This window comes from Chelonoidis abingdonii, chromosome 1 (assembly GCF_003597395.2).
Source record: "Chelonoidis abingdonii isolate Lonesome George chromosome 1, CheloAbing_2.0, whole genome shotgun sequence".
Taxonomy (NCBI): domain Eukaryota; kingdom Metazoa; phylum Chordata; order Testudines; family Testudinidae; genus Chelonoidis; species Chelonoidis abingdonii.
Window position 1 is genome coordinate 318763364 of NC_133769.1, and position 26160 is coordinate 318789523.

The 26160-nt window shown below is 44.1% G+C and overlaps 1 protein-coding gene across 2 annotated transcripts in view; it reads right to left on the reverse strand.

Annotated features, from left to right (window-relative positions):
- The window catches only part of LOC116833560 (complement C4-like), a 97688-nt gene that overhangs the window by 18442 nt on the left and 53086 nt on the right, over nt 1-26160 (reverse strand). The window contains exons 24-35 of one of the 2 annotated variants that reach the window (XM_032795148.2): nt 23172-23375; nt 16708-16783; nt 14658-14814; nt 13597-13701; nt 11631-11799; nt 10968-11134; nt 10249-10407; nt 9623-9682; nt 8561-8654; nt 7670-7841; nt 2237-2324; nt 824-898 (exon numbers count right to left, since the gene is read on the reverse strand). In XM_032795148.2, the coding sequence (XP_032651039.1) occupies nt 824-898; nt 2237-2324; nt 7670-7841; nt 8561-8654; nt 9623-9682; nt 10249-10407; nt 10968-11134; nt 11631-11799; nt 13597-13701; nt 14658-14814; nt 16708-16783; nt 23172-23375 (1526 nt within the window). The remainder of the gene's footprint in view (nt 1-823; nt 899-2236; nt 2325-7669; nt 7842-8560; nt 8655-9622; nt 9683-10248; nt 10408-10967; nt 11135-11630; nt 11800-13596; nt 13702-14657; nt 14815-16707; nt 16784-23171; nt 23376-26160) is intronic. The other variant, XM_075061616.1, reaches the window with a different exon arrangement.

Here is a 26160-nt window from a genome sequence, read left to right on the forward strand (position 1 = left end):
CCCGCAGTGAAAAGAACCGTGTTTGCAGGCACTATCAGCCAGAGAAAAGGGGGCATGCACGAGAGGTGGGTGCTGATCCCATTACAGTTAATTTACATACTGTTACATTTATTTATGATTCCCAGATAAACACAATCACTTTGTCAGCCATAGCAGTACTAACATATCTAACATATCCCTTGTTCTTAATTATTTCTTTTCTTGCTGCTGCCTTCTGTGTAAATCACCTGCGAGTGACATCTATGCTTGAGTGTCACTTAAGGATGTGAAGCATCTCAAATGGCTGAAGGAAGCAGTCACCATGTGAAGTGATGCCACAGGGATGTCAGGAGCATTGTAGATACCCAGAAGGCAGATAATTTGAGGATGCCTTGTCATGGGCCCTGATCCAGCAAAGCACATATTTAAACTTTACACACATGGAAACACACTGTCTGTAATGGGATTACTCTCATGCCTGAAGTTATGCACATGCATAATTGCTTTGCAGGATTCGGGCCCTGGGGTCTCACAAATGTTAGCAATTGCTCTGGCTTGAATGGATTCATTAGGGGCTTTGTGACTTTGTTCCAAAGTCCTGGTCTAGAACATAGTATTAACCTTTCTGGGTATTACAAAGGCCTAAAGGTACTTTTGGAAAAGAATGGGTATGTCCTGTAATTAATTCATGATGGTACACGGCTGTCCGGTGTCTGGGTGAACTATATTGATCTGAGCAGCAGTACCAACAATATACAGATTTAAAAAATATGCCTCTGAACATACTCCCTTCTTTATAGAATCACCTGACGGAAGTTGGAAAAGTCATACAGGATTCACTCACCTCTCCAAAGTAGAGCATAACCTTTCCTTCTTTGTACTCAAAGTGGTCAATGTATTGGTCTGCAGATTTTACCAACTACAAAAACAGAAACATCATTTTTACCTTGGTTTAAAATCTGTTTTGGCTTCTGCTGGCTGTCTTAAACTGCCTAGCTGTGTATTGTACTGGACTGGTTGATTCTTCCTTAGAATGAACAGTTTCTTGGTCTGCTGTTCCTTTATGTGGTGGAGGATCTAGGCTATTTTCTGAATGAGTATATGGAGGGTCTGTTTGCTCATTTTGATTGTATTTTATTTACTTAATCCATTTATGAAGGGCACACTGTGAGCATCTAATGGTCATAAGACAAAAGAATACAAAATATTAAGATTTGAGTTGACTCAAGCAGTCAAACACCATATCCAGCCAGGGACTATTTAAAAAAAAATTAAAATAAAAGTCTAGTAGGACAAATCCAGTAGTCATCAAACAAGCCACCTATCAACAAAAACAATCAATCCCTAACTAAGGGTATGTTTACACTATGTGAGCTAGTGGTGCAATTCGCAGCTCACGTGTTTAGGGCAGTCAGTTAATTGCAGCTAACTCACACAATAACTCAAAAATATTAATTGTGATTAAAAAAATTAATTGAATTAATCACACTGTTAAACAATAGAATATCAATTGATATTTATTAAATATTTTGGATGTTTTTCTACATTTCTAAATATATTGATTTCTATTACAATGGACTACAAAGTGTACAGTGCTCACTTTATATTATTATTTTTTATTTCAAATATTTGCACTGTAAAAATGATAAACAAAAGAAATAGTATTTTTCAGTTCACCTCATAAAAGTACCGTAGTGCAATCTCTTTATGAATTTGTAACTTACAAATGTAGATTTTTTTTTTGGTTACATAACTGCACTCAAAACAAAATAAAACTTTAGAGCATACAAGTCCACTCAGTCCTACTTCTTGTTCAGCCAGTTGCTAAGACAAACAAGTTTGTTTACATTTACGGGAGATACTGCTGCCTGCTTCTTCTTATCAAAAATAATAATTTAAAGTGAGCACTGTACACTTTGTATTCTGTGTTATAATTTAAATCAACATATTTGAAAATGTAGAAAAACATCCAAAATAGTTAATAAATGTCAATTAAATTGTATTGTTTAACAATACACAATTTTTTTTATCATGATTAATTTTTTAGTTATTCGCGTGAATTAACTGTGATTGATCGACAGCCCTCTTTCCATAATGAAAATGTCTGTCTCGATTCTCAGTTTCCTGTTAATTATTCTGCAAACTTTTGAGATACCTGGGGCTAAAAACCACCTTTTGTGATAAATAAAGACTTCCAAAGAACAGCACAAAAATAATAAATTAAATTACAGATGTCAATGAAAGAAATTCTCCTCACCTGCTCAAGTTCAGCTGTGTCAGGTTCCAAGCCACTTAAAAGTGAGAGATCAACTAGAGACATCTTTGGTATATTGGGACCTGCAGATCTTTTAGGGAAAATTGCTGTTAGTAAATGCTTACATTGTACAACATATGCAGTGTTGCTGTCGCTATGTCAGTCCCAGGACATTAGAAACACTAAGTGAGTAAGGTAATATCTTTTATTGGATCAAATTCCATTGATGAGAGAGAGAGACAAGCTTTCTGTGTAACCTTGTCTCTCTCACTAATGGAAGTTGGTCCAATAAAATATATTATCTCCCCCACCATGTCTCTCTACATTGTACGTTTACATTTTGTTACAAAGAGGGACTTCTGAAGAGCTTGGCAATTCCTGCCTGGTGATGATGAAACAGATTCTGATTCCTACTGCCAATGAGCACAATCCAAAGCTTTCCTAAAAGCCATTTATTTAAACTTATCTACCTAGGCAAGTAAATAGCTAAAATTTATGTCTAGAGACTAAATTCCTAAATATGCGACTGTCTTTTGTGCTTTTCTAATGCGCTTTAATTCTTCTCTGTTCCCAAATTCTTCAGAATTGGATTATTTTTGTTGAGCCATCTCCAAGAAGCCGGAGATGATGACGGTATGTTACATTTACATGGTGCCTCTCATCAGAAGCTGTTACAATGTGTTTTACAAATGACAGTGGCTCTTCGATAATTCATGCTGTGGTAAACCACAACCCCTTAAATCCACACTGGATTGCAAGTGTGCAGTGCAGTGCAGCAGAGTTCAGGGCAGGGTTGGCTCTAGGTTTTTTGCTGCCCCAAGCAAAAAATTTTTTGGCTGCCCCCCATCCCAGCCCTGGGCTCTCCCCTCCCCACCAATGTCCTCCCCCACCCCCTGCTGCCCAAGTTCTGGGCTGTCCCCCACCCAAAAACACAAACTCCTTGTTCACCACAGCAATCCCTGTTTACACTTGCAGTACGGATCAAACCGTTTCTCCTATTTTTATTTCTCTTTAGCATAAATCTCACCCCCCATCCCCCACAAGCCCAGCTTTAGTACTCCAAATGCACATGGAAGGCATAGGGACTAACCCTCAAACTTGTACCCAGAAAGGTATGGGGATCTAGTAAAGAGGGTTCAGGCAGAGAAGCGGGTGTGGGGGTGTTGGGGGTTCTACACTGGCAGAGAAGCCGGGTGTGCTGTACTCGCGGAGGAGGGTGGAGGAGGAGAGGGGGTATCAGGAGGGTTGCGGGAGAAGAGGTGCAGGGGAAGGAGGAGGTGCGGGAGGAGAGGGCTAGGGGAGGGTACAAGGGGAGAGGTGCAGGTGAAGGGAGAGTACAAGGGGAAGGGGTGCAGCGAAGGAGAGATGGGGGAGGTACAAGTGAAGAGGCTGAGAGCAGGATGGGGGGTGCAAGGGCTGAGAAGGGCAGGCGCTGACAGCTGCTTTCCCAGCCTCGTGCAGGCAGAGCTGAGAGGACACTGATCCCCAGGAGCCCGAGCTGTGGGGGTCCCCAGCGGGGCAGTATTCCCCACTGCCCCACTCGGAGCCAAGCTCTGCCTCTCCCTGCCCCTGGAGCTGTGGGGGCCTGGGGCAGGCAGCGTGGGGCAGAGGCGGGGAAGGTGCACGGCAGGCTGGGTCTGGGGATAGGAGGGGGCGGCAGCAGCTCCCTGGCAGCTTGGGCTGCCCAGACACTCACCCCATCAGCGCATGAGCTGGGATCTGCACCTCCTGCCCAGCACGGTGGAGCTCTGCACAGCCCACTCAGGCAGGGAAATACTGTGCCGCCCTGGGGAGACTCAGAGCAGCAGCAATGGCAGCAGCAGGACCCTTTCTCCCTCTCTGCATCTCGGGCCCTGCTTCCCTCCGTCCCCAGCTCCTCACACACTCTGGGAACCCCTCTCGTCACTGCAGCCCAGGCTTGGCTCCAGGGGACGATGCTCTGGCTCTCCAGAGGCAGGGCTCTGGCCAGGGCCAGCTCCGGCTTTTTGCTGCCCCAAGCAAAAAAAAAAAAAGTGTGTGTATCGGGGGGAACGGGGGGGGGGGCGGAGTGCCACCCCTTGGAAAGTGTCGCCCCAAGCAATGAGTATAAAGGTACTTACCCCAGCTCTCCAATTCATAATGCTGCACTGCTTTTTGGAGAGATGCTGTCACCTCCTCTGTAGCCATAGTGAGTAAAGAAGATGGCTACTACCATCCTAGTTTTTAAAGAGGGGATGTCTTGTTGTTTGCTAATCCACAGTGGGAGCAAGCAAAATGGCTGCTGCAACCCTATTCTGTATAGGACACTATGTTCTGCCAGATCTGCCCTTTCCTGCTTTTGGATTAGGAAACAACAATACATCCCCTCTCTGAAAACTAGGATGATAGGAGCCATCTTCTTTACTCACTATAGCTACAGAACAAAAGCAAGTTACAGAGTCCTGCCTAAAACTCTGAGCTGCCATTGCTTAAAAGCCACCATTGCACAGGAGGGGAGTGAAACAGCAGCCTTAATAAAGACCCTTCTCATCCATTGGGCTCCAGTGCCTCTACTACACAACTACCAGTTTCTCTTCATTCCCATGGTTCCAAAAGAGCCAGGGGCACTGAGAGCCAGACCTTCCCCTCTGCTCTTCACACAACAGCATAAGAACGTGGTCTATCTTTGGAAAAGCCCCACCAGCCAATAGTAAATAGACTAGTTCTTTTCCAGGGCATTAATGAGCGCAAGGGAGTGGAGGAGAATGTGTGACATCCACAGGGAGAGAGAGGTTACTCACACAGGGCATACACCACCACTCTGTGATCTGCAAACTACACTAATCCCACTGAGGTTCCCCTTCTCTTTGGTGTAGTTTATTGAGTTTCCGTTGTTTACATATGCTTAAGTGCAACCACCTCTCGGGTGGAGGGCAGCAGCCAGGTGAATAGTTGGCATACTAGACAACTCTGGGTTATAAGGGATGAGTTAATTTTTGACCAAGAACACTGGGGCAAAATCTTACATTAAAGCAAACAAATAGACAGACAAACTATTCTTTAATGTTATGCAGAGCAGACAGGAGCTTGGTGCTTAAGATCTGATGTGAATGGCTCATACTCCATACACTGCATGGAAATCAGCTTTACTGTCTTGGAAGACAGAGCTGAGCCACCATGCCGGGATTTGAACGTGTGCTTCCAGAAAGACAACATGTAAGCAGTCAGGATGAGCTGTACCCTGACATCTGGTGGTGAAGTATGGGAAGTGTGGAAAGAATGTCTAGAATGCGAAATCTCAAATATTTGCATAGGCACGCCTACCCATCCCAGACGCCGAGCTGGAACTGCGTGTGACAGAAATGAACTCAAGCCTCAGTTGGGTGTAATTGCTAGACAAGGGACAGGGTTCAAAAACCCTGTGAATAGAGAGAGGTGGGACAGTATGTGTTGCCTGGTGGCAGGCCCTGTGGAGCCAGAAGCACCATGCACCCCCTCCTCTCCACTGTGGAGTCAGAGGATTTTTATTCCCTTAAAGACTCTAGATACAGGGTTGCTGAGCTGAACTCACTCTGGGCTAATGGTCACTAGGCACGTGGCCCCCTACTATTGCTGAGATCAAATTCGACTGAATAAATCAAAAAGAGCTGAAATACAGAGGCTGGAGCACTGAGTACGTGCTAACAGTGGGGAGCCTAAGCTATACTGTGAACAGAGCAGCTGGCGGAGTGGAGCGGTTATGAGGATGCTGAGCGGACCAACAGGACAGCTGGTGGAGTGGAAGCGGCTGGCAAAGCGGAAGTAGTGTGGGCGGTGTGGAGCAGCCCACAGAGCGAGCGGAGCCGAAGCAGTTGCTGGGCACAACTGAGCGGCTCAAGGCACCTGGGGAGCGGAAGCATTTGGAGGACGCCGGAGGACACAGGGCAGCTTGGTAAGGCGGAGCAGTCAGATGGAAGGCGGAAAAAGCCCAGGAAAAAACCCACGGAGAGGCAGGGCAGTTGCCCTGGACGCATCGTAAGGTGCCCTTATCACCAGGCTGGGGGAGGGAACCTACAGATAGACTCTGAATTCGGGGGCTATTGACCAGAGACTTGGTGTTGTGACTTGGAGTAATTGGATTAGACACCTAAGGGGGAAAGACATGCAAAATGTACTTGGGGGGGGTGAGCGTTGTGTATAACTCTGTTTGTGGTGTTCCACACTGGATGCCATTGATGCTTCCTATAAAAAGATTCGCTACACTCAGACCCGGTTGCAGAGGGAAAGCCTCCTAGAGCGCCCAGAGGGATGTATGTAAGTGCCAGGTCACTGGGCTGGGCTCGACCGGCTTATGCTTGTGTTAATTGAAGGAACCGCAGGATACGGAACCTGCCCTGTTGTTGCTGCAACTCAGAGGGGCAGAAGGTGTTGACAAAACAGATGCAAAAAGATGAACAGACCAAGACTCTAAACCAAAAGAGTGGAATCTCATGTAAGAGCAGTGTGCACCCGCCCCCCCAGGGAGGGTCGACCCGTCATCTCCACACGGGGCGGACGGCTGGCGAAAACAATCCCGCCCCAGCAGGGCAGCGGCGACCCGGAAAGAATAAACAACGGGCCCACGCTTCAGTGAGGCCAGGCGCCATAGAGCAACGTGCCTACCGACGCTCTCACTGGGAGGCGCTGAGGCGGAGGCCGGACCAGGAGCCGTCAAGAGAGCTCCCCAACGCGTCACTCAGAGAGGACTACTGGAGCTCCCCACGGTCGTACAACGAGAGCGCAGAGCCTTCCCGCAGCTGCTTGACGAGGAGCCGCGAACGCCCCGTCCTACTAGGCCCTGAGAGCCCCCAGACCAGGCGGCCCGCATTTCCAGAATACTACTGGACCGCTGCCCAGCCCGGACTGGGAGGAACCGATGACGCCCCAGAAAATAAACCCCGGACCAAGTAACAGAAGGGATGTGAAAAGGAGCCCGGCACACCAGTCAGGCCTCAGAGCTACTCAAGACCAGCACGGTTCGCAGAATCCCCACTGACCACCGTAGCGGTGCAGCCGGCACCCAAGAGGCCCCGGCTGGACCAGAGAGAGGGCGGCCTGGTCCCTCCACCTTAGATCCACACCGCACCGCGGGTGCAGAATCCCCCTCTCCTGGCTAAAGGAGGCCACTGGAAGGAACTATGTAACGGTGCCAGGCCAACCAAGGGCTGGGCCCCTTTTGACTTTGCCACTGCTCTGCCCTGCCCCAAAGGGCCAGAGCTGAATGAACTATTGTAACTGTGTTTGGTGCCCCGCCAGAACCAAGGGCTGGGCCCCTTTTGACTTTGTCACTGCACGGTCCTGTTCACAGGGACAAACTTCCCAGGGTAGGACCGCGGGTCCAAGGATCGGGCCCTAGACGACCGCGAGGCCGGTGTGGCTCCCCTCCTCCCCAGGGAGGGGCGAGCCCTGGCAGGAACTTGTTTACACTCACTAATAGAGTTAACCTAGTCCCGAACCTACCTGACGCAGACTTTGTATCGTAATGATTCTGTTTTACTGGGAACAGGCACCTCTCTCTTCCTTCTATTGCGGATGTCAAACCATTCTATCTGGCTCATGGGCTCATCTCTTCTGGTTTCCGTTGCATGGTCCTCCCCATAATCATAGTCCTCTTCCTCAGCATCCAGAGCACCTGGAGGTGTTAGACACAAACAGACCCCGTCAGACTGCGATGAAAAGCTTGCTGATTGCTCTCCTTTTTGCACTTTGTGAGGAATCAGTGCTGACTCCTGCCACCTCCACTGCTTTTATAAACTTCATTTTCCTCAGTCTCATTATCTCATGTATCTTTGAAATTAAAGCTTAAAATAAATGCCTGCAATTATTTTTAATTTGTATGAGAGTAGCACCTAGAGGTCCCAGCTGAGATTGGGGCCCCATCTGTAAATACACAAAGACAATTCCTGTCACAAAGAGCTAACAATTTAAGGAGAAAAGACAGACAGCACTCAGTGGAGGTGCTCCAACTGAAGTGAATTCAGTATAATAAATAGCTAAAAGACAGACACAGGAAATATTAACTCTTTTTGGGCGGGAACCATGATACACAGAGATATTAAATCATTTGGCCAAGAAGGCCACCTTTGCTCTCTAGTACTAACTAATAATAATAACATAAATATATTTATTAAGCACCCTCCAAAAAGTCCACTGGGGTCTTATAAAACAATTCTTAAAATATTACCAGTTAAACATCCTACATGTAATAAAAATACAAATTGTCCTGAAGGCACTATAGTAGATATCTTTCTTCTTTCCCAATCTAATCAGCTAAAAAGTCATAGGATACTATCAGGGTTTAGCCAAATTTGTCATCATTAAAAACAGTTGCTCTGTTTTCTTTTCACTTACTTGAATATTTGACGTTCCCTTCCATTTCAACTTCCAGAATCAAGTCATTACATGTGGTGTTCTCCATTTCAACAGAATAATATATTTTTTGTATCTGAAAAAAAAGAGAACATCCTAAAAGCTCCTTTAAATAACAAAGAATTTTAACCAAACAGGTCTGCAGCAATTCATCTGATTCTGCACATACTAGAAGTTACATTTGATCAGGGAGAGTGAGAGAGATTCCACAGAAACTAGTTTTAGGCAGGTTTGTACTTGTTATGACTCAGCCATACCTCTGATGCAGCTACTAGTGCTATAGCAGCTATCCTACTTGTGCTACTTGTGCTAGCTCAATGAGAACTATCACGAGTCTATGTGCATGAGCAGGGGAATCATACCCATAGCTCATAATGTAGTTATAGGTACAGATTATCTCCTGATGACTGTAGTGGATACAACAATGACAGACTGATGAGCAATATTCAAAGACCTAAATGGCGTGGGACCTACCCACTTAGGGTGATCAGACAGCAAATGTGAAAAATCAGGATGGAGGTGGGGGATAATAGGAGCCTATATAAGAAAAAGACCCAAAAATCGGGACTGTCCCTATAAAACCGGGACATCTGGTCACCCTATACCCACTTCAAACACCCTCTGCCCGTCCCCTACCAACAGCGCTCAGTGGAGGTGTGCAAACTGAAGTAATTTAAGTGTAATTAATAGCTAATAGGCGGTTCTCCATGAGGCTCCATAGACTTTGGAATTTTTCCCTGTAGCCGGGTCCAAAACAGACAAAATCTGTGACCTTCAGGGCTCTTTACATCTATTTGCCAGGGATTTGGGGGAAAGCAGAGATGCATAAGGACAGGGTCTTAGGCAGAATGGGGTATTGATTGCTTTGCTTAGTTACTGTTCGGCAGGATCTGAGAAGGGGTGAGGCTGCCTGAGGTTCCTTCCTGCACTGTGTGTAATTGGAAGTGATGGTGGGGCAGGTCCCTATAGATGTGAATTAGTACCGTTTTCTTTTTGAAAGAGAAAAATAAAATGAAACTTATAAGTTTTCAAGCTCCATCTTACACTCAGTGTCCCATTTCCTTGGCCCTTTACCGTCACTTCAACTTTGCTTCCGAGGTCAAACTGCAAACCAAACCAAACAGTAGACATTTAACACTTTGGCCATTATTCACGTTGTCTTTTTACTGTGATTCCTGAGAGTCTTGCTTGCTGTCTGGGACCTGGACAACCTGCACCACGTTAGAAGGTGTTTCCTGTTTGCCATGAGCGAGGGACAATAGGGGTTCCCTCACCCTAGTGTAGGGTTGTAACAGTTCCCTAACTGTCATTCAAGGAACTATGGGGCATGTCTGCTCCTACCTCACTGAAGTGATCCCTGCAGCAGGAGTAGGGATCATTTTTCCAGGCCCCATTGCATTGTGGGTCAGAGCAAAGGACATATCTTGCCTCTTCCCTCCCCTAAGATGACCCTGAATGGACAGATGACTGCAGCGGTCCTTCCCATTGGAGGGAAAGCAGCAATCTGAACATCTGGGAGAGGCAGAAAGGTGCCTATAAGTGTTAAATATTATTATTACACAGAAAAATGGCTGCAACCAAAGTACATCAAGGTTGCTGAGAAATGAAAACATTCCTTCTGATCTCAAACTAGGAAATATCACAACTTAGAACAATAAAGGGTTGAGTACCTGTAGTTCTTCCTGAATCTGGACATTGTTACTGTTCAGGTTAAAATAGTGCTTTCTGTGCCTTCCAGGTAAGTTTAATGCAAGATTCAGAATGGTGGGATCGCTTTCTATAGTCTGTATGCTATACTGTGACAAAGCTTCCAGGGCCACCACTGTATCCTGTGTGAGATTGAAATACAAATGAATACCAGCCACACTGGAGTCTTTCAGCAATAGCAAAGTGCTCTAGTCACATGCCTCTCCTTGTAAGTAACTCCTCATTCAGAGGTCTCCTTTTTAGATATCTGTTCCTTTGAGGCTCTCTCTTTGAAGTCTCCACATGTCCGTTCATCCACCTCAATCCATTCACCTTATTTTCCATATTCTTCTATCAACATTTTGGATCAGATCCCCAGTGGGTATAAATCTTCGTAGCTCCATTGAAGTCATGGAATCCTCACTAATCCATATTGTTTCTTTCTGAGGGCCAAATTCTCAGCTGTTTACTTACACACCTCAGGACTTGGCTCACTGTGGGCTTCAATCAAAATAAGCAACTTTCTACCAATGGAAAATCCAGTTTCACCCCATAACATTATGATCCTGAACTGCTGTAAAAGACTGCCTGGTTGGACCCATAAAAATATTTATCTTTCCATATTTATTGGAAGGGTTTATAAGGGTATTTTACAGTATTTCCCCCCCCCAACCACACTCCATTGAGCCTGAAAGCCAGATACCTGTGTAGAACAGTATCCGCCACCATATTTCCTTTTTTCTATTAACCACGTAGCAATAGGTTCTGCATACTTGATATCCTTCTGGCATAATGTCTGAAGTAATGCGTAAGCGGTAGCTTCTATAGAAACTGCATCTTCATCATTTCCCCAGTAGCGCTGTTGCATTGCTGAAACAATGACTCAGTCTTGAATCAATCCGGGGAAGGTATTTTCCAAAAATTGCTTCAGTTTAGCTCAATTTAGAAAAATATAGGTAATTTATTTCATAGTAATGATTCCACCCAAGAAAGACAGCCACCACCACTCTGACAATATAGGAAGCAAAGGTTATTAAAAACCAGATTCCAAACAGAGTTTTGACTTATCCCAGCCATTATAGTGCATTGATCACAATGTACTGACCCAGTTGTTACAGAGTACTGATCCTAAGGTATGCAATGCCGACTCAGTGCAGTGCTAAGATTGTTTCTGGGGATGGCTTAAAGGTAGAATTATTATTCCAATAGGTCTAGAATTAATAATCTGCATACTACCTACATTTAATCACGCTGGCCTTGTTGCACCTGATCTTGTTTTTAATTATGTTGCAACAGCACACAAGGACTTTGGCTGGGAAGAGTGCTTTATAAATCAAATCACCATTGTAAGAATAATTATTAGTACCTGCATCGAGTGTAGAAATTTCTCTTAAAATCAGTTCTGCTCGTTTGGCTTCTGAGCTATTGTGTTTCACAAGAGCCAGAGCGTAGGCAGAGATTGCAACTGAGTAGAAGTTCAGCTGAGGTGAGAGTTCTCGATGCACGTAAGCGACAGCTTTCTCAATGCCTCGTTTCTGTGGCAATAAATATGGATCAGTTTGGAGGGTGGTACAAAACCAATGCAAAAGATAACACTGATCTGAGTTCCAATGAATTATAACAACACAATGCAGCTATTTCTAAATTAAATTGAATGGGAGTGAGGTGACCCTAATAACTGTGATTAAGAATAATGCAAAACAATTATATTTGTTGAGGATTTTGGCAGGGAACAAAATGATTTCTGATATGAGCACTGGCTGGCCTATGCTAAAATAGATGGGCTATTTGAGTTGCAATTGCTCCATTTACAAGGAACACAAAATTCTCATCAGAGACTCCCTGCCACATACAGCTGATTTCTAGAGGAGAAGAGGAGGCACCTTTAGCATCTGATTGCAATGGTTGTGGCACCAGATTCTAATTTTCTGGGAGAGGAAGGATTCGAAGATGATGCAGGCAGTAATGTATGCAATAACAAGATACTTCAAGATGAATATTTGTCCAATGCAGTGAATTTATAAAGTGCTGGATAAGTGCTAAACAGCATTGTTTGGCCGAATCCTGAGTTCATTACTCAATTTTTACTTAGTCCTTTCTCAGACAAAAGTGGGAGTTTGCCTGAATAGGGACATCAGGATCTGGGGCTATTAATTATTATTAATTATTTATTATCACTAGGGTCAAATTCAAGACAAAGGAAAAGAAATACATTTTCACATAATGCCAAATTAAACTGTGGAATTCATTGCTACAGTATGTCATTGTAGCCAAAAACATAGTAAGATTAAAAAAGGGATTGGGCGTCAATATGGATAACATAACTACACAGAGGTATAATCGTTGATTCTAACATAGGCTCTGGGGGAGAGATTAAAATTTATGATTCAAGGGTTAAGCCAGTCTCTAATTATTAGAGTTGGGAGGTTTCTTTCACCTTCCACTGAAGCATCTAGTGCTGGCCACTGTTCAGTCTGGCTATTACTATATTCCTCTGTTCCTGCTTCTACCTAGAACCATGATTTTATTACCTGACCATGGATTACAGAATAATTATTGTGTTTGAAGCTCAAAGGACATGGCTTTTAGTCCTGGCTTCATTTTGTAACAGTATTTATAGTGCTGGCTTCCAAGTTTACCCGTCTGTTTAATGGACAGCAGCACTTCCATCCTCACAGGGGCATTGTGAGGACTAATTCATTTAAATGTGAGATCTTCATATGAAAGGAGCTATAGAAAAGCAAAAGTATCATAAGCACACCACTGACAATGGCCTGGTTCCCCCAACTGGTGTAAAATCACATTTCCCTGGGTCCACTGTTCCTCTTGCACTATAGAAAGGATTCACCCCAATGAGAGCAAGTACTGATGCTGCCACTTACCTTCCCTCTGTCTCTGACCTGCGGGAGGATAGCTTTAAAATCTGCTAGGGGCTTCAAAGAAACTTGCTAGTAGAGGCAGCCAAGAGGATGCATTGCATCAATCTGTGCTCCAGTCACATTGGCCTGCACTATGTGCTTTTGGGGATCTGCAGTCTACCCACAGTGGAGGAAAGGTTGTGGTTGTTTTGCACTGCACCAGCCCAGCAGACTTGTGGCCACTGGGGTACTGTGACTGTATTTCTCCCAACAGAAATTCGAGTTGAATCTGGCCCAATAAATGTAAGGGTGGTGCCACAGTGGAAATGCAGCCTCAATAGTGAAGATGAGGCCAAGGACATGCTCAGGAATTTCTATGCCGCTAAACCGAGCGCAGCACACATGCCAGCACAAAACAAATGCACATAAAAAGAGAATGAAAGACTTAAGGAGAAAAGAAAGCAGGCTTCTTACCACCTCAGAAGACTTAGAGTCATCGAAAGCCCTCAAGGCCTCTTGCATAGCGATGGTTATAAAGGCTGTCAAAGCCAAATGTTCTTCAGCTTTCCCAACTCCACCCTAGAAGGTTAATCATGGGAAAGCTTCTAAAGCATACATTTGTTTTATTATTAAATTGAGCAAATCTAATTTTATTTCTTTGTATGAAAAATAAACACCACCACACGGTCACACATTTGTTGCTAATACACCCACCCTAACATCCTTCTCCATTCTCCCAGCCACACTTTTTTTTTCTATTGTATAAGTATTTTTTTCATTCATAGATTCATAGCTTTTAAAGTAAAAAAAGACGATTGGATCCTCTACTCTAACCTCCTATAACACAGGCCTTTACATGTTCCCCATTTACTCCTATACTGAGCCCAATAACTTGTCTAAAGCACAGCTTCCAGGAAGGCATGTGAGGACATCAAAAGATGAGAATCCACCACTTCCCTTGGTAGTTTGTCTCAATGATTTATCACAGTCCTGGTTAAAAATGTGTGCTGTATCCTTAATTTGAATTTATCTGGCTTCAGCTTGCAGCCACTGGTTCTTTTTATATCTTTTTCTGCTAGATTATAGAGCCAGTTAGTACTTGGTATCTTCTCCTGATGAAGGTACTTATACATTGTAATCGAATCACTACTTGATCTTCTTAATAAACTGAACTGATTAAGTTCATTGAGTCTCTCACTGTGAGGCGTTTTGACTCATTTTGCGGATTTTTTCTGCACCCTCTGCCTTTAGAAAAAGTCTTAATTCCTCCCAAGTCTGCCTCAAATACTCATCCTTTTAAAGAGTTAAAAATATTTTGCTGCAAGAGCTGTTGATTTTTCCCTCCCCACACACAATTAAACGGGAAGTAAAAGATAAAAGTTCAGAATCAGGGGGAAACAAAACAAAACAAAATAAAACACATGGCCACATCATCAGCTGGTATAGTCGCAAGGATTTCAATAGAGACACCGATTTACAGAATTTGAGAATCTGGCCCGTATGGGAACAGGTTCTTATCATTTTCAGTGACCAACCTGCATAAGTCTGTCCATCACTGGGTGAGGGTCACGGAATGAGCCATCCGCCTGCTGTTGTCCAAGCAAGTAGGAAACAGCTTTGTGTATGTAACGGTCTTCGACACTGATGTATTTTCTGCACCTTGTGAGCACTTTAGCAATGAATGCAGTTAGCCTGTATAAAAGAAACTGGTTTCATTTTCTAAACTCATTGATATTTGTGGTTTGCTAACATGAATTAGTACTAGGGTTGTCAAGCAATTAAAAAAATTAATCACGATTAATCACCCAATTAAAAAATTAATCACAGTTAATTGCTCTGTTAAACATCAATAGAACACCATTTATTTAAATATTTTTGGATGTTTTCTATATTTTCAAATATGTTGATTTCAATTACAACACAAAATACAAAGTCTACAGTGCACTCAAAAATAAAACAATGTAAAACTTTAGAGCCTGCAAGTCCACTCACTCCTACTTCTTGTTCAGCCAATCGCTCAGACAAAAAAGTTTGTTTACATTTGCAGGAGATAATGTGCCCTCTTCTTATTTACAAGGTCACCTGAAAATGAGAAGAGGTGTTCACATGGCACTGTTGCAGCTGGTATTGCTAGGTATTTATGTGCCAGGGCTCCAGCAGTGATTCTATTGAGATTAAAACAGTGATTCATCATGATTAATTTTTTTGAGTTTATTGTGTGAGTTTATTGTGTGAGTTAATTGCAATTAATTGACAGTCCTAATTAGTACATCAGAAGATTCTGATACAATTTTGCACAAGCTACTGCTATGTATAACGTTGACCAGTCGTGGTAGTTATAGGGCAATGCCGAAAGATACACCTCTACCTCGATATAACGCTGTCCTCATGAGCCAAAAAATCTTACCGTGTTATAGGTGAAACCATGTTATATTGAACTTGCTTTGATCCACTGGAGTGCGTAGCCCTGCCCGTCCGGAGCACTGCTTTATTGCGTTATATCTGAATTCATGTTATATTGGGTCGCATATCGAGGTAGTGGTGTATACAAGGCATCCAGAAAGACTGAAGAATCTCAGTGCAATTCATACCTTAGGGTACAACACTACTCACTACCACACTGGGCCCAGTTCTCTTCTGACACTGGTTTTTCATGAGAGTAAAAGATAGAGACAGATATACAAAAAGATAGAGAGAAAGACAGAGATAGCCTCATCTACAGTGAAGCCTGGTTTACACACCAAGTTGCACTGGTTTAACTAGCAGTGTGAATTTCTATTGCTTTAGTTATACCAGACAACCCCCTATGTTTATACTTTTCTTGCACTGATGAGTTTAAATTAAACCAATATACAGGGGTGAAAGTGGGCTGGTACGGGTTGGTATGGTATACCGGTAAGAAGCTGGTACTAGCCCATATGCAGCTGATGTTAAAGCACTTTAACATTGCTGCCCCTTTTGCCCCCTCCATCAGGAGCCCTGGGCCTTTTTAAATTGCCACCGAAGCTCTGGGCGGCGCGGGCCAGGCAGTGCAGATGGTCTGGCTGGGGGAGGCTGATCCCCCAGTCCTGCCCCTTCTGCTTGAGGCCCCGCCCTTTTCACTTGAGGCCCAGAGCCAGGCCCCCTTACCAGTAAGTGTTTCATATTACTTTCACCCCTGCCAGTATAAGCAGTTTTAAACATATATAGAAGTGTCTGCCCAGGTGCCTGCACTTATTATTAAACAATGCTCGCATATGCCCACGTAATTACATCACCATTAGCTGTTCACTGAAAGTTGTTCAGAAAAAAAAGTTGTCTCACTTTATTAATAATAAAAACTATTTGGCCATAAAAGCCAAAGAATCAAAGTTTAGGCACACAGACTTGCATCTATATATTTTCAAATACCCATTGTGCATGCTCACATGCAGTGTATGTAGCTAATTTATCTGTGTACATATTAGATGCACTCAAGTATATGGGCACAATTTGACAATTTGGCCCCAAAAGCCAGGAACTAAATTTCTGATGCACTATGTGTGACAACACTGGCATTTTAGAATATAAAACAACAACTAAGGCGGATTATGACGCATACACTACCATGTACTGCTGGGAGTTGTTTTGAATGCTCCATAAGAGCCATCCTCCTTCTGAAATTCAAGAAGTCTTGTGTAACCTGCATAAACAAGCAATCAGATATATTGGGTAAGAATATTACTGTGCATGGACTTGTATTTATGCACTTTGGGCCTTTACATGCTACACCTGGATTAACATGGAAGTACCCTCCACTGCTTTTGTTTGTCCTCATAAAAGGTGTGTGTGTGTGTGTGTGTGTGATTGTGACAGATTGGAATAAAGTAGAGGAAAGGGAGCATGAGTTTTGTTTAAGTCCTGCCTTGATGGGTATACTTGGGTTGACATAAGGGCATCACTGTTACAAGCATTTGTGGATACCAAGGAATTTCTGCCTGTTGGGTCCCTGAAAATCCGTCCCCAAGTACTGCCACTTTCTTGAGCAGCTGCACAAGGGGTTGAAATAAGACACAAAAGAGGCAGTGAAGTCCAGCAGATAGGACACATAACTGGAAGTCAGGAGATCTAGGCTCCATTCCCAGCTCTGCCATTGACTTGAACAGATCACTTCATTTTTTTGCTCCTCATTTTCCCACCTTTAATGTGAGCATGATACTCATCCTTGTAAAGTTCTTTCTGATCTATTGATAAAAGGCACAGTAGAGCTATGTTTTATTAATATTAATCAATCACCACGAATAAAATAGCATCACATTTCTGTGGGGGATTTTAGATAAATACAACTACTAAGAAAATGAAACAATGCCTGACTAAACAGCTCAGGTTCAAAGTGTTTCTGTTTTCAAGTCAGATGCATGCAACACATTCTAACATACTTCAGGTTTGCATTGCACTCTAATTCATTGTTAAGATGCACAGAAGCCAACGATGGTGGGAACAAATTATTCTGATGAGGCCCTTGGTAACAGATATACAACAAGGCCAAAGATCTCCAATTCATCTAACTGCCAAACAAAAGTCTATTTTCTATCATTACTCTTCATGGGTGAGATTCTGTGCTGCACAACACAGCACTCATAGCCCATGGAGGAAGGTGGATATGGTGGCTTTAAGTCATTTGCGTGCTCTCCCAATTCTGGGATACTCAGCAGGCCCTGATGTAACACAAACAGCCCTTGGGACCAGTGTAAGTTATGGCAGCCTGTTATTGGCTGCCTATGGGTCACAGCACTGCCCGGATTGCCGGAGCCCCACATGCTACAATCCAGGCCTCCCGGCACCCCTCTCACCTCAAGCATCTCCCAACATGTGGCCAGCCTTTGCTGCATCTGAGGCATTTTGAGTCTTTCTGGCTCTTTGACCCAGTGTAAAGGTATTGGAGCGAGGGAAGGGTTTGTCTACACCAGAGGTGGGCAAACTTTTTGGCCTGAGGGCCATATCTGGGTATGGAAATTTTATGGTGGGCCATGAATGCTCATGAAATTGGGGGTTTGAGTGTGGGCTCTATGTGGGAGTGCAGGCTCTGAGGTGGGGCCAGAAATGAGGAGTTCAGGGTACGAGAGGCAGCTCCGGCCTGGGGTAGGGATGCAGGAGGGGGTGAGTGGTCCAGCTTGGGGTGTAGACTCTGGGGTTGGGCTGGGTGTTAGGATATAGATATTCAGGCCTCTCTGCAAAGGCCTATACTTAAAAATTTAGGTGTATTTTTAAGCACTTAGCCAGTTATAGAGGTATAAAAGAAAGAATCGAAATCATTGTCTGCCTGTGTAAGGGCAGAGGCCTGCCATAAACTGGGAAGTGAATGGTCACATCCTTACATTCCAAACTAGTCACATTGAAATAAGGTGCTATTGGGCTATTAGGAATACAATCCTGTCCCGATAATACCTATCACCTCCAGAGAAAGGGAAGAGCCTAAAAGGTTTAAAGAAAACTTAGTTTGGTAGTATCCTGTCTGTCAAGGCTCATTTATCAACAGCTGGGGTATAAAATCCTCATTTCCATATTGTTCTATCACTGTAGTCTCCATTTCCCTATTCTTTGTCTGTATAATCTCTGTCTGGTTCTGTGATTGTTTCTGTCTGCTGCATAAATAATTTTGTTGGGTGTAAACCAATTAAGGTGGTGAGATATAATTGGTTAGATAATCATGTTATAATATGTTAGGATTGGTTAATGAAATTTCAGTAAAATGATTGGTTGAGGGATAGCTAAGCAGTTTTACTATATAGTCTGCAGTCAATCAGGAACTAAAGGGGGGGAATGGGAGTGCGGGAATTGGAATCATGTTTTGCTAAAGGGGTGTGTGGGGGAGGAATGGGTATGGGAACAAGGACACAGGCAAGGCTCCATGGTGTCAGAGCTGGGAAGGGGGACACTGAGGAAGGAAACTGGAATCATGCTTGCTGGAAGTTCACCCCAATAAACATTGAATTGTTTGCACTTTCTGACTTCAGGTATTATTGTTCTCTGTTCACACAAGAAGGACCAGGGAAGTGAGTGGGTGAAGGAATAAGCCCTCTAACTCTGGACTAGGGGGGGAGGGTTGGAGCACAGGAAGAGATCTGGAGTGCAGGCTCTGGGTGGCACTTACCTCAAGCAGCTCCCAGAAGCAGCTCCAACTCCTATGTGGAGGCACGGCCAGGCAGCTCTGTGCACTGCCCCTGTCCGCAGGCACTGCCCTCAAAGCTCCCGGAAGCAGCAGCATATTCCCTCTCTGACTCCTATGTGGAGGTGCGGCGCCAGCCAGATGGCTCTGTGTGCTGCCCCATCTGCAGGAACCTCCCTTACAGCTCCCATTGGCCATGGTTCCCTGCCAATGGGAGCTGTGAGGAGGAAGCATGTGGAGCCCCCTGGATGCCCCTATGCATAGGAGTTGGAGTAGGGACATGCTGCTGCTTCTGGGAGTTGCGTGTAGCCATGGCACGTGCAGAGCTGGGCAAGCCCCCGACCCCGCTCCCCAGAAAGAGCTTGAGGGTCAGATTAAAAGGTCTGTCGGGCCAGACGCAGCCCGTAGTTTGCCCACCCCTGGTCTACACAAATACTTAGTTTGCCACAAGCTGGGATGTAAATCTACTCTGTGCTAGCCTGCCGCTCACTAAGCATCCATGTGGACTGTGCTGCCATGCACTAAAAGTTCCATAGCGCACTTTGACCTACGCTGCTTTAAACAGGAGTAGATCAAAGCACACCAGGGTCCACATGGATGCATATTGTGCAGCAGGTTAGTGTGGGGGTAGAGTTACACCCCCGTTTGCTTGTGTAGACAAATCCTGAGTTAACCGTTGGCTCCTAAGCTGAGTGAGGAATTGAGATCTGCCAACAGAAGATGGGGCAGAATAAGATGATGACTGGCTGGACACATGGATTGGCTTCTGACACTGAAGTCTAGGAAAAAGAGGGCTAAGATTTTAAAACACTGGTGATTTCAAGTACCCCAGTTTTTTGGTGCCCATGTTAAGGTACCTTAAAAGGGATCCATTTTTAAAGGGCAGGCACTCAGCACTTTCTGAAAACCAGGCTCTTTAAGGTGTCTCAGGTAAGATGCCCAAAATGTGAGGCATCTTAAAATCATCACATAGTGTTTAAAATTTTTGCCAGCAGTCTTGAGATATCCTTGCTTCCTACCAGCTTCTGCCTCCTAGCTGGTATAGAGCCCTCAAGCTGCCACAAACCCCAGGACGTCAGCGAGTCTTCAGCTGACAGCCATCAGGCAACTGTCCAATTGCCTATGGGTAAGCTGCAAAAAGCAGTTTTCTTTCTACTTGTGGGTAACCCGAAAACTGCTGCGAAGAATCTTCCTGTATTTCCCATATTTCATTGTTACAGCTGGGCTGAGACAAACACAAAGAACTCCAGCCCTAAGCTAAGTTCTGTGGATAGTTAAAAGCACTTGAAAAAAAATCTGGGGCTTAGAATGAAAGTGCCTCCTTCAAACACACCCAGGATCCCCAGGCAGGAATTGCTGTTAATGGCCCCACCGGCTCACCTTCACCTGGCTGAGGTGTGTCATGTCCTGCACAAGGGCTGGATCCCTAGGCAGGACTAGCCATACTAGTGTTACTAGATTCATATATACTTGTGTCTGTGGTCAGCTGACATAGAATTACAGAACTGTCGGGCTGGTAAGGGACCTCAAGAAGTCATCAAGTCCAGCCCCCTGCACTGCAGCAGAACCAAGTAAACCTAGGTGATCCCTGACTGGTGTATGTCCAACCACTTCTTAAAAACCTCCAATGAGGGGAATTCCACAACCTCTCTTGGAAACCTGTTCCAGAGCTTAACTACTCCTTTAGTGTCTTCTGTATAACAGCCGTTAACATATTGGAAGACTGTTATCATGCCCCCCTCTGTCTATTTTTTCAAGACTGAACATGATCATTTTTTAAAAAAACTTTTCTTCATAGCTCAAGTTTTCTAAATCTTTTCTCAATTTTGTTGCTATCCTCTGGACTTTCTAATTTGTCCACACCTTTCCTGAAGTGTGACACCCAGAACTGGACACAGTACTCCAGCTGAGGCCTCACTAGTGCTGAGTACAGTGGGACAATTACTTTTTTCATCTTACACATAACACTCCTGTTAATACATCCCAGAAAGATATTAGCATCTTTTGCAGCTGCATCATATTGTTGACTCATATTCAATTTGTAATCCACTATAATACCCAGATCCTTTTCAGCAGCACTACTGTCTAGCCAGTTATTCCCCATTTTGTCGTTGTGCTTTCTGATTTTTCCTTCCTAAATTAAGTGCTTTGTCCTGGTTTTTACTGAATTTCATCTTGTTGAATTCAGACCAATTCTCCACTCTGAATTCTAATCTTATCCTCCAAAGTGCTTGCAACTCTTCCCAGCTTGGCGTCATCTGCAAATTTTATAAGCACACTCTCCACTCCATTACCCAAATCATTAATGAAAATACTGACTTGTACCAGACTCAAGGCTGACCCTGGCACGACTCCAGTAAATATGCCCTCCCAGTTTGACAGCAAACCATCGATAACTACTCTTTGAGTATGGCCTTTCAACCAATTGAGCTCCCACCTTATAGTAATTAAATCTAGACCATCTTTCCCTAATTTGCTTATGAGACTATCATGCAGCACTGTCAAAAGCCGTATTAAAATCAAGATACATCACATCTACTGCTTCTCCCCATCCACTAGGTCAGTAAGCCTGTCAAAGAAGGAAATTAGGTTGACCTGGCATGATTTGTTCCTGTCTAATCCATGCTGGCTATTCCTTATAACCCTGTTATAACCCTCCACACATTTACAAATTGCTTGTTTAATAATTTGCTCCAGTATCTTTCTAGGTATCGAAGTGAGGCTGGCTATGCTATAATTTCCTGTGTCCTCATTTCACCCCTTTTTAAAAATAGGCACCATGTTTGCCCTTCTCAAGTCTTCTGGGACCTCATCTGTCCTCTAGGAGCTCTCAAAGATAATTGGATAGATGGATCAATTTCAATATTCGTATTAGGGTGTGTTTGGCTTACAAGCAAGTACAGCTGGTAATCATGTATATAGCTCTGCTGTAATAAAGACACAACAGGAATATGTTTCACCACCGTATAATTCTTATAATGGGAATATTTTGTTAATAGCTATTTATTTAAGGGGAGAAACTGTAGGTGTGGTTCTATTCTGCATGTTGCACAATGACAACTCTGTAGTAAGGTTTGCAATGTCTTACTTCATGCCCAGTCTTATATGACAGCCTGTAAAAACTTCAAAGGGAACTGCTATGAGTGCAGGGGTTATAGTCTACCTAAGAACTGGCATCTAGTGATGGAGGGATGTAGCTTTCTTCATGGGCTTGTGACAAATGATGCTACCAGATGAAAGCAGGGAAAAGTAGCTTCAGATCATCAATAAAACAAGTAACAAGCTGGAGGAATTTTAAGAGCTGGGGATATTTTTATAGCCACATTTGAATTAATTTAAAAGACACCACATACTATATATTTATGTAAATGTGTGGCCCAGCAGATACTGTGTGGCAGCAGTGTACACATGGACACTTAGTGCACGGCAGGTTAGTGCAGAGTAGATTTACACACCAACTTGCCGTGAACTAAGTATTCATGTAGAGAAGCCCTAAGTAGCATTCATATCACTGGGAGTTCCATGGCACACAGCAGCTGAAGGGAAGAGAAGCCCCTAATTATATTAGAAAAGGTTTGTAGAATTCTAATTAACCATAGAGAGTCTTTGGGTCAGAGCCTCAGCTGGTGGAAATTAACACAACTCCATTGACTTGGATCTTCATCAGTTCACAGAGAGCTGTGGATTTGCTTACACCTTTGCCTTTGATTTTATAAGTGTATGGAATTTCATTAGTTCTTTCATTATCATCCTGGCAGGTGAATGTGTAGATTTTGTGCCTGGTGGCTAAATGTCCATAATAGTTCTGCAAGTTAGTTAGAATCAAGCTCATCCCTATGTCTACAATGCAAAGAGAGAACAAGTAAAAACAGTTTTGTTATTTTGGGGGGCGGGTGGGGGAGGAGGAAGAGGCTTCATATACCTTGTGCAATCATGTTATGGGCTTCTTCTTTCCGTTCAGGTTTAAAGTTGATCCACTGTTCACTTGCATCCAGGTATTCAATGGCATACGTTGCTGGAGCCATTGTCACCATAGTTTGCTCAGCACAACCAGTGGGCACTTTGATAAGCTTATCAATTCCAGCTGGACTGAGACAGTTTTGAATGGACTCACCCATTATATCCCCTATATTGGCAAAAAAACAGACCAAAATTATTGTATTAAAAGGTTGGAAAGGGTAAAAAATAAGAGTAAACATAACCCTAAAATAACTGATTATAGGTGGGGCTAGTAGCACTGCCTATTATTAAGGTTGCCCAACAAATCCCATTATAAGATCCTGTTTTCAGTTGCTTTTAACTTTGCCCAACTTTAACTGCTTGGTTGAACTTTTCCATGCTGGGTGTCTGCCTCAGACTGATTTATTTATTTATTTATTTCAGTCACAACAGTTCAGCTATTTCCAAGAACAAGGGTAGGGAATAATGTTAAAAATTTCTGACCAGCTTTTATTTCAGAAGTTCTAGCACTCCCCAGGCTTTGGAGCAGTAACTTGAAATTTGGGGTGTGAGAGTGGAGGGGGGTGGTGGAGACTTTGTGTCAGTAATATGGCTTTTGCCATGTCGGTGAAAAATCAGCCCAAATTTGGCCAAGTTATAAGCCTTTGAAAAATCATAGTTTGCACATGCTCAGTAGACATTTGTTATATCATCAGTTTATTCCCTGAAAATTCCATCTGGACTGGGCATAAGCCAGCCCAGGGTTGAGCAGGACTTTCCCTGCAATTGCAGTTCTGTGACCCTAAGCACACTTTCACACCAACTGGCAAATTGTTTAGTGTTCTGTATCAGCAACTCTGAGCAGGCTTGACAAACTCATTGCACCTAGCAGACAATTTTTATAGTATTTATCCATAAAGAATGTCATGCAAGGCCTCTAATAAAGCCTTATCTTATACTGACCCTCATAATCATCATGAGATATATGTACAGATGGTATTTAAACATGTTGTGTATATGTATTGAAACTATGTTTTAAAGTCTGTCACTAACCAAAGAAAAAAAAACAGGTTTCTTCCAGGCAGGAGTGAGAATATATATCCACCTGTCCATCTTGGTTCCCATGTACATTAAGTATTATAAGCCAACACAGTGGGAGACCAATTTAAACATGAAGTCAACAAGAGGTTGTGATGACACTGGAGACTAAACCACAAGGGGTTTCTGCTGTCTCTTGGGGTAAAAAATGAACTTTGAAGAATACAAAATGAAGGCAAGGAGACATTTTGTTATCCATTCACTGAGGAAAACCCCTGGCAGCGGGAAAATGCTTCATGAATGCTTGGATCCTGGTTTGTCAGAAACCAGCTAGCTCTGCATAAGACTGAACCTTTCAGGTGTGGGGGAGTGGGGAGAAATGGGGAATCTATTTGATTATATAGGAAAGGTAATCACTGATAAGTGTAGACTCAGCTTGGCATTTTATGGTTTTGTTTTACATGAAACCATTCCTGTTTCCATTGTCCTTACTCACTGTCCCCTACATTTTAGCTTTTAATAGTAAACTTATGATTGTTTTTACTGGAGCTCTATCTCAGTGCTGTGATGTTATATAGGAACTGACTCTCAGTGTACATTGGGGATAGCGAATCTGGCAATTTCTGAGAGTGTCCAGCGACAGGAGCTGGATACCACAATGGAACGTTTCAAAGATGATTGAGGATTGGGGTATACCTCTTGTTAAACTGCAAGGCAAAGTTACAGCTGACAGAGCCCCAAGGAGATTGTTTGGGTGGCTAACAGATGGGTAGTGTCAAGGAGCTGACACCCAGCACTATCAAGTCTTCCTCTCACTGGGTCAGTGGGGTAACAGTCATGGGCCTCCTGAGAAAGTGTCACAAGTTCCCAGCTGTGCCAGGTCCAAGCACTAGAACTGTGAGCACGGAGGCTGTCTCTCCTGTGCTTTCAAAAACTCTCCTACTGGGCCCAGGAGGCCACCTGAACTGAATAACTGAATGCAGAGGAGAAAAGAGCTGGACCTGAGATGTGTGTGTGGCAGGGGGAGACAGACTGAGTTCATTGGGACAATAATGTTGGGAGGGAAGGATGGAACTGGAGGCTGAAGGGTATGGGGCAGGAGAGGGAAAACTGGGACCAGGAGTTGGGGGTAAAGAGGGGACTGGATGGGCGAGACGACTAGGACTTGGAGACGGGGCAGAAGAGATTATGACTGGTAAGACAAATAGACTGAGACTCGGAAACAGTTGTGGGGGACTGAGACTAGCTGGACAAGGAGATGGGAGCCAGGAAGGGAATAGAAGTGGGCACTAGGACCCAGGGGATGAGGAAGCAGACAGTGGTTCGGCTCTAGGGAGAACTGGGGAAGAAGATGAGACCTGGCTGAGCAGAGACCTGCAGGCAATGGGAACTAGTCGGGGCCCAGGGGAAGAGTGTAGGGAAGAGAGGCTGTGTTCTGATGAAGAACCAAGGGTGAAGGGGAGAACTAAGATTAATGTGCACAGAGGCAAACAAGCAGCTGGATGGCGTGGAATAGCTGGACATTGGAAAGATCCAAGGACGGGAGATTGGCACTGGAGCTTATGCGGGATGGGGAATTAAGGGTATGGAGTGACCAGCATGCTAGGGTAGACACAGATTGAGAAAGAAGCCAAGGAGATGGAACTGGGACGGTGGGCAAGGAGCTAGGCTGGGATGAGAAGCCTGAGGAATGGGAACTGGAACCTGGCTAGGCAGCGAGAGACACAACTGAGACAAGGACCAGCGGGTGGGAAAGAGGCAGGACAGGAACATTTTGGAGGGGACTTGGAAAGAAGGGGTTCAAGCTGGGAGGCAAACATGGGCAGAACGACCCTGTGCCCACTAGGGAAAACTCCCTCCAGAGCTGTACAACGCAGGGGTAGCAACCTAATGCCACATGAGAGCTGACTTTTCAGAGGCACTACCACTGCTGT